The 8,302-nt window shown below is 45.0% G+C and overlaps 1 protein-coding gene across 1 annotated transcript in view; it reads right to left on the bottom strand.

Moving 5' to 3' along the window:
- LOC126260358 (serine protease 48-like) overlaps window positions 1-4,885 on the bottom strand; it is a 176,966-nt gene extending 172,081 nt beyond the window's left edge. Inside the window, exon 1 of the mRNA XM_049957685.1 lies at window positions 4,709-4,885. Coding sequence (XP_049813642.1) covers window positions 4,709-4,885 — 177 coding nt within the window. The remainder of the gene's footprint in view (window positions 1-4,708) is intronic.
- Window positions 4,886-8,302: the final 3,417 nt, after the last annotated feature.

Consider the following 8,302-nt stretch of genomic DNA (forward strand, 5'->3'; position numbering starts at 1 on the left):
CCATTCCCCTGTGTTGTGTTCGTGGTAGACTTTGCAATGAAGCAGTTTCCGCTCACTCGAGTGTTCTCCCTGATACCCCACGAAAAATAAGGCATGCTGTCCACTGTAGCTGTGGGCACTCGGTATGAAAGCACAACGTACACCTACAGTTATTGTACTCATAGAGGGAGATACAACATACTTCCTACCCCCTGCCGAAGATGGATTTTCTTTTCTCCTCTTCCCACACTCATCGAAATCCGTGCAAGGAAAAGAGGGAGACGAGTTACACACATCAAAAAAAGTTTGCATCACCTCGGTTCCCAGAGTTCCGGAACATAACTGAAAATTGGAATAGATATCAACGTAAACATCATTTCCGCCCTTTTTATTGCTCATGTAAACCACACATTGCATGTTGTACTAACATACAGCAAGACCTTCAGGGGCGGTGGTCCAGATTGCTGTACACACTGGTACCTCTAATACCCAGAAACACGTCCTCTTGTATTGATGGATGCCTGTATTCGTCGTGGCATACTATCCACAAGTTCATCAAGACACTGTTGGTCCAGATTGTCCCACTCCTCAACGGCGATTCGGTATAGATCCATCAGAGTGGTTGGTGGGTCACGTCCTCCATAAACAGCCTTTTTCAATCCATCCCAGGCATGCTCGATAGGGTTCATGTCTGGAGAACATGTCGTTATCCTGAAGGAAGTCATTCACAAGATGTGCACGATGGGGGCGCGAATTGTCATCCATGAAGACGAATGCCTCGCCAATATGCTGCCGATATGGTTGCACTATCGGTCTAAGGATGACATTCAAGTATTGTAACAGCCGTTACGCCGCTTTCCATGACCACCAGCGGCGTATGTCGGCCCCACATAATGCCACCCCAAAACATCAGGGAAACTCCACGTTGCTGCACTCCCTGGACAGAGTGTCTAAGGCGTTCAGCCCCACCGGGTTGCCTCCAAACTCGTCTCCGACGATTGTCTGGTTGAAGGCATATGCGACACTCATCGGTGATGAGAACGTGATGCCAATCCTGAGCGATCCATTCGGCATGTTGGGCCCATCTGTACCGCCACGCATGATGTCGTGGTTGCAAAGATGGACCTCGCCATGGACGTCGGGAGTGATGTTGCGCATCATGCAGCCTATTGCACACAGTTTGAGTCGTAACACGACGTCCTGTGGCCGCACGAAAAGCGTTATTCAACATGGTGGCGTTGCTGTCAGGGTTCCTTCGAACCATAATCCGTGGCAGCGGTCATCTACTGCAGTAGTAGCCCTTGGGCGGCCTGAGCGAGGCATGTCATCGACAGTTCCTGTCTCTCTGTATCTCCTCCATGTCCGAACATCATCGCTTTGGCTCACTCCGAGACGCCTGGACACTTCCCTTGCTGGGAGCCCTTCCTGGCACAAAGTAACAATGCGGACGCGATCGAGCCGCGGTATTGACCGTCTAGGCATGGTTGAAGTATACACAACACGAGCCGTGAACCTCCTTCCTGGTGGAATGACTGAAAGTGATCGACAATCGGATCCCCTCCGCCGAACAGGAGCTGCTCATGCGTGGCTTTTTACATCTTTGGGAAGTTTTAGTGACATCTCTGAACAAAGCGACTGTGTCTGTGATACAGTATCCACAGTCAACATCTATCTTCAGGAGTTCTGGGAACCGGGATGATGCAAAACTTTTTTTCATGTGTGTAGTTTCTTCTAAATGCAAGTTCAGAGTAATGCTTTCCCTGATTTTTCTATATGGGAAATAAATTTCGTTGCTGTAGTGTTGAATCCATAAGAAACTGGATGGCCTTTAACTTTGTAGCACGACGTAGAAGAGAGGAGATTATTGTAAGCAAAGTGAACTTGGCTTCCAGGCTTTCTATCTGGCTTCATTCCACTCGTCTGCTTTTCATTTGAGCTACCAACTTCTTCAGGTAGCTTCTCTCTTGGCTTCATGAAGCCTGATCTTTCCTCCACAGAAAAATCCGAAGTGACCTGCACAGCAGTAGCCATTGATACTAATCGATATCTACGGCAGCGTAATTCTGAGTATCTCAAAACCTAAGTTTCTTATGCTATAGTTATGGGTCGGAGTGAAGGTTTCGAATAATACGAGCAAATTGTTGCAGATATTTAGGACTCCCAGCAAGCTTTCAGATAGATTCATAATCAAGCAGTAAATGGTATGTTAAAGTTTTTATATATCAAGAAAGTCTTCAACTACATGGGCAGGCCAAAGAAGGATACTGTGTAATGTTACGCAAAGCTAACATGTTAACTATCATTACATGAGCGTTTTTTTCTATTGTACAGTTCAAAACTGTAGTGAACCTTAAGCACTGATTGAAAGTTAATCTGTTACAATTGCATCTTCTGAAAATTCGTGATATTTATTCAAAAATTTCAACCATAATATGTGGCCGTTCTCTACTGGATAACAGGTTAGGAAAAGTGTGCGTTTAAATCTAAGAGTCTATCTGGTTCTAGATCAGCTAGGAAGCATTCTAAGCATCAGCTAGGAAGCATTCTAAGCATCACTGGGCAGTGGAAAATCGTTATGGTGTTTTTGTTCCACATGAGTTCGTAATCAGTTAATAGGAAAAGAGAGGACCGAGATTTGAAACATCGAATGTAGGTGACATCCATTCGAATAGCCTGTTCGGATAACTACAATTATGATATAAGACAATGTGGACAGTAAACTAATAAAGCCACTCTAGATATGATACCTCGAACATGAAGTTCTCTTGTGTAAGAACTGTATGTGGAATGTTTGTTATATTTGAATTGAATATTGCTGATATATGTGGAATTTTCACCAGACTGGACTGATAGGAGATATCGAGAGTACACACAGTCTCTCAGGTTTGAATGCGATGTGGGCGAGTATCACAAAAATGAAGGTAGAAATGGATTGGTAGATTCTCGAAGAATATTATGGAATATTTTAAGGAAATGCTGTAGATTTATACAGTTCGTAGAATTTTCCAGAAGTATTTACAATAGTGCACTCTCTACTTCAAAATGAATTATTAATTCTTCACAGACCTGATTTTCAGTAATGATTTTTTTAAAGTGAGAGCCACCCCTCTCATCAAATAATGCTGCGTACGGATCATGAAAACGTAACTGTATCACTTGCAAGTGATACAGAGGGTTGTCATATTTCCCTCGCCCTGCCTCGCCTCAGCTTGCCACAATGTTTTCCAGCAGGATGGAACAGCGCAATGAAGATACTTTTAAGCACTAGTGTGTAAACTGAAGGAGTACAAAACGGTTTGCAGCGAGGCTAACGATAATAACAAAGAAATATTCCCAAGTGTCAATAAACTGAACTTGATGAAACTTGGTGGGTGGGTAGAGGGAGCAAAATTAATGCAATGCATATTTCACTTTTAAGGGCTAAACCACAAGCGAAGAGGTAATTTGGCACATTAGCTTTGGAGGGAATCTCTTCGAAACGAAGATATATAAAAATATTTCTGATATAAAAGTTGCTATGTAATTAACATTTAACTGAATTTTGTAATAGTTTGAAATTTTGCAGACTACCTCACTATCCTTCATTCTGAAAAACGAAAACTTCTATTACAACATAAATTAAAGACGTTTTCAAGCTACATACAGCCATGTTTAATAAAGCTGCTTCCTAAAATACCACTTTTGGAAAATAAGCCGTACACAATGTACTGATAGAGTGTAATTCATTATTAATCTATTTCTTTATTTTACTTCTATTTGTTGTAGGTTTAAAATTGTTATTCTACATTTTACATTCATTTTCCTCTTATTTTTCAGTTTAATGTTGCACATAAGTTTACTTTGTTAATTCAAAATAATAAGTGACCCATTATTATGATACAAATCATTGCAATAATGATAATCTGTAAATAAATGCTTAAAACAAAATGTCACAATTCATAACTCATGCACAAGTTAAAGGTATAAGGCCTTCACTGATATGTCAAGTACAAAATAAGTAAAATGTTTTGTTTTACATTCTATACTGAGAATACCAGATTGGCGGGAACCGAGAGCTGGTACCAATTACAATAGTAAGTTTCACGTGTGTTTAGTAATCTAGGGTTAAATGAAAATGTTCTTCATAGCCAAGTGAGAGAATGGGAGGGAAGCTGCGCCTCCACCGTCGCGCCTGCCCCCCCCCCCTCCCAAAAAAAAAGGAAAACGTAAACCGAGTCGCATCCTGCCCAGCCAGATAACAGGTACATCGACTTAGTATCCATTTGAGGAAAGCTAGAACATTTTATGGATACTGACTAGTATATAATGCACGTAGAGCCATTTTTCATTAAATATCGAAACTATTTTGTCTATTAACGCGAAATTAACATGGGCCCACTTCAACCAGCTCACAACTTGGGAACGCTCATGTGGAGAGAGACGCTCGTTTGCTGTGTATTATTTGCACATTTGCTCTGATGTTTGGAGTTAAGAGTTATGATGTACTGTAAAATGTCGTGAGGCTCTGGTCATAGATATTACTGTGTGTTAACTTTTGCAAGGTAGGCGAAATGAGTTTACGAGTGTCGGTGTTAGGCTGGGTCAGTTGTTTGATATTGACTTTGGACTGAGAGGCTCGGAGTGGCCGCAGTTTGCCCACTGCCGCACACGAGTGTCAATAAGCTCCTGCGTTTACGGCGAGGCGGTGGAGTGTTGACGCAAGGCGCGAGTGTTGGCAGTCCTGGATTACCTGTTGGGTCGCGCGAGTGGCCGGGAACAGCAGCGGCAGCAGCAGCAGAACCAGCGCCATGACTGCCCCCAGCGGCCGCGCAAGGCGGCTTATATAGCTCGCAACTGGAGCAGCGCGGCCCGCGCCCGGATGCGACGCCGCTACCGGCAGGACGGGTGACAATCCGCGCGCCGCCATCACGCACGTACCGCCCAACTTACCAAGCTCTCTTGAAGAACTCCGCCACCTTGCCAAAGTATTCTTCAACAATCTTCTGACTGTTTTAATGTGACCTGCCTGTGCTACCCTTTTCAACTCTGAGTAGCACAACGTCCTCATCATTTGTTGGATTCGACACATATTTAGAAAGGAAATGTATTAGACTTTGATACTTTTTAGAAACCGTGTATTAAAATATTACAAGGTATTGTTGATACATTTGTTGACTGTTTTCCACATAACTGCTGTCCTGTTAAATGCATGTCATGAACCATGGCACAAGCTTCTTTAGGCCCTCGTCGAAGAAATCGCCCGCCAGCTCCTTCCCCCACTTCATAACTATTGTGGCTTTAATTCAAAGAAATAGTATCGGCAGCAGTTGAGAGTTTTATACCAAATAAATTAACAAACGACGGAGCTGATCCTCCTTGGTACACAAAAAGGGTTAGAACACTGTTGCAGAAACAACGAAACAAACATGCCAAATTTAAACCGACGCAAAATCCCCAAGATTGGCCATCTTTTACAGAAGCTCAAAATTTAGCGCGAACTTCAATGCGAGATGCCTATAACACTTTCCACTACGAAACGTTGTCTCGAAACGTGGCAGAAAATCCAAAGAGATTCTTGTCGTATGTGAAGTATGTTAGCGGCAAGAAATAATCAATGACTTCTCTGCGCGATAGCAGTGGAGATACTATCGAAGACAGTGCTGCCAAAGCAGTCTTCCGAAATTCCTTCACAAAAGAAGACGAAATAAAACTCCAGAATTCGAATCAAGAACAGCTGCCAACAAGACTGACGTAGAAGTAAATATCCTCGGAGTAGTGAAGCAACTTAAATCACTTAATAAAAGCAAGTCTGGTCCAGACTGTATACCAATTAGCTTCCTTTCTGAGTGTGCTGATGCATTAGCTCCATACTTAACAATCACATACAACCGTTCGCTCGACGAAAGATCCGTACCCAAAGACGGGAAAGTTGCACAGGTCACACCAATATTCAAGAAAGGTAGTATGAGTAACCACTAAATCACAGGCCCATATCGATGTCGATATGTAGCAGGATTTTAGAACATATGTTGTGTTCGAACGTTATGAATTACCTCGAAGAAAACTGTCAATTGACACACAGTCAACATGGGTTTAGAAAACATCGTTCCTGTGAAACACAACTAGCTCTTTATTCACATGAAGTGTTGAGTGCTATTGACAAGAAATTTCTGATCGATTCCGTATTTCTGGATTTCCGGAAGGCTTTTGACACTGTATCACACAAACGGCACGTAGTGAAATTGCGTGCTTATGGAATATCGTCTGTCATGTGATTGGATTTGTGATTTACTGTCAGAGAGGTCACAGTTCGTACTAATTGACGGAAAGTCATCGAGTAAAACAAGTGATTTCTGGCGTTCCCCAAGGTAGTGTTATAGGCCCTTTGCTGTTCCTTATCTATATAAACGATTTGGGAGACAATCTGAGCAGCCGTCTTCGGTTGTTTGCAGATGACGCTGTCGTTTATCGACTAATAAAGTCATCAGAAGACCAAAATAAACAGCAAAACGATTTAGAAAAGATATCTGAATGGTGCGAAAAGTGGCAGTTGGCTCTGAATAACAAAAAGTGTGAGGTCATCCATATGAGTGCTAAAAGGAACTTGTTAAACTTCAGTTACACGATAAATCAGTCTAATCTAGAAGCCGTAAATTCTACTAAATACCTAGGTATTACAGTTACAAACAACTTAAACTGGAAGGAACACATAGAAAATGTTGTGAGGAAGGCTAACCAAAGACTGCGTTTTATTGGCAGGACACGTAGAAAATGGAACAGACCTACTAAGGAGACTGCCTACACTACGCTTGTCCGTCCTCTTTTAGAATACTGCTGCGCGGTGTGGGATCCTTACCAGATAGGACTGACGGAGTACATCGAAAAAGTTCAAAGAAAGGCAGCACGTTTTGTACACTCCTGGAAATTGAAATAAGAACACCGTGAATTCATTGTCCCAGGAAGGGGAAACTTTATTGACGCATTCCTGGGGTCAGATACATCACATGATCACACTGACAGAACCACAGGCACATAGACACAGGCAACAGAGCATGCACAATGTCGGCACTAGTACAGTGTATATCCACCTTTCGCAGCAATGCAGGCTGCTATTCTCCCATGGAGACGATCGTAGAGATGCTGGATGTAGTCCCATGGAACGGCTTGCCATGCCATTTCCACCTGGCGCCTCAGTTGGACCAGCGTTCATGCTGGACGTGCAGACCGCGTGAGACGACGCTTCATCCAGTCCCAAACATGCTCAATGGGGGACAGATCCGGAGATCTTGCTGGCCAGGGTAGTTGACTTACACCTTCTAGAGCACGTTGGGTGGCACGGGATACATGCGGACGTGCATTGTCCTGTTGGAACAGCAAGTTCCCTTGCCGGTCTAGGAATGGTAGAACGATGGGTTCGATGACGGTTTGGATGTACCGTGCACTATTCAGTGTCCCCTCGACGATCACCAGTGGTGTACGGCCAGTGTAGGAGATCGCTCCCCACACCATGATGCCGGGTGTTGGCCCTGTGTGCCTCGGTCGTATGCAGTCCTGATTGTGGCGCTCACCTGCACGGCGCCAAACACGCATACGACCATCATTGGCACCAAGGCAGAAGCGACTCTCATCGCTGAAGACGACACGTCTCCATTCGTCCCTCCATTCACGCCTGTCGCGACACCACTGGAGGCGGGCTGCACGATGTTGGGGCGTGAGCGGAAGACGGCCTAACGGTGTGCGGGACCGTAGCCCAGCTTCATGGAGACGGTTGCGAATGGTCCTCGCCGATACCCCAGGAGCAACAGTGTCCCTAATTTGCTGGGAAGTGGCGGTGCGGTCCCCTACGGCACTGCGTAGGATCCTACGGTCTTGGCGTGCATCCGTGCGTCGCTGCGGTCCGGTCCCAGGTCGACGGGCACGTGCACCTTCCGCCGACCACTGGCGACAACATCGATGTACTGTGGAGACCTCACGCCCCACGTGTTGAGCAATTCGGCGGTACGTCCACCCGGCCTCCCGCATGCCCACTATACGCCCTCGCTCAAAGTCCGTCAACTGCACATACGGTTCACGTCCACGCTGTCGCGGCATGCTACCAGTGTTAAAGACTGCGATGGAGCTCCGTATGCCACGGCAAACTGGCTGACACTGACGGCGGCGGTGCACAAATGCTGCGCAGCTAGCGCCATTCGACGGCCAACACCGCGGTTCCTGGTGTGTCCGCTGTGCCGTGCGTGTGATCATTGCTTGTACAGCCCTCTCGCAGTGTCCAGAGCAAGTATGGTGGGTCTGACACACCGGTGTCAATGTGTTCTTTTTTCCATTTCCAGGAGTGTATTATCGC

The sequence above is a fragment of the Schistocerca nitens genome, chromosome 5 (assembly GCF_023898315.1).
Source record: "Schistocerca nitens isolate TAMUIC-IGC-003100 chromosome 5, iqSchNite1.1, whole genome shotgun sequence".
NCBI classification, from domain to species: Eukaryota; Metazoa; Arthropoda; class Insecta; order Orthoptera; family Acrididae; genus Schistocerca; species Schistocerca nitens.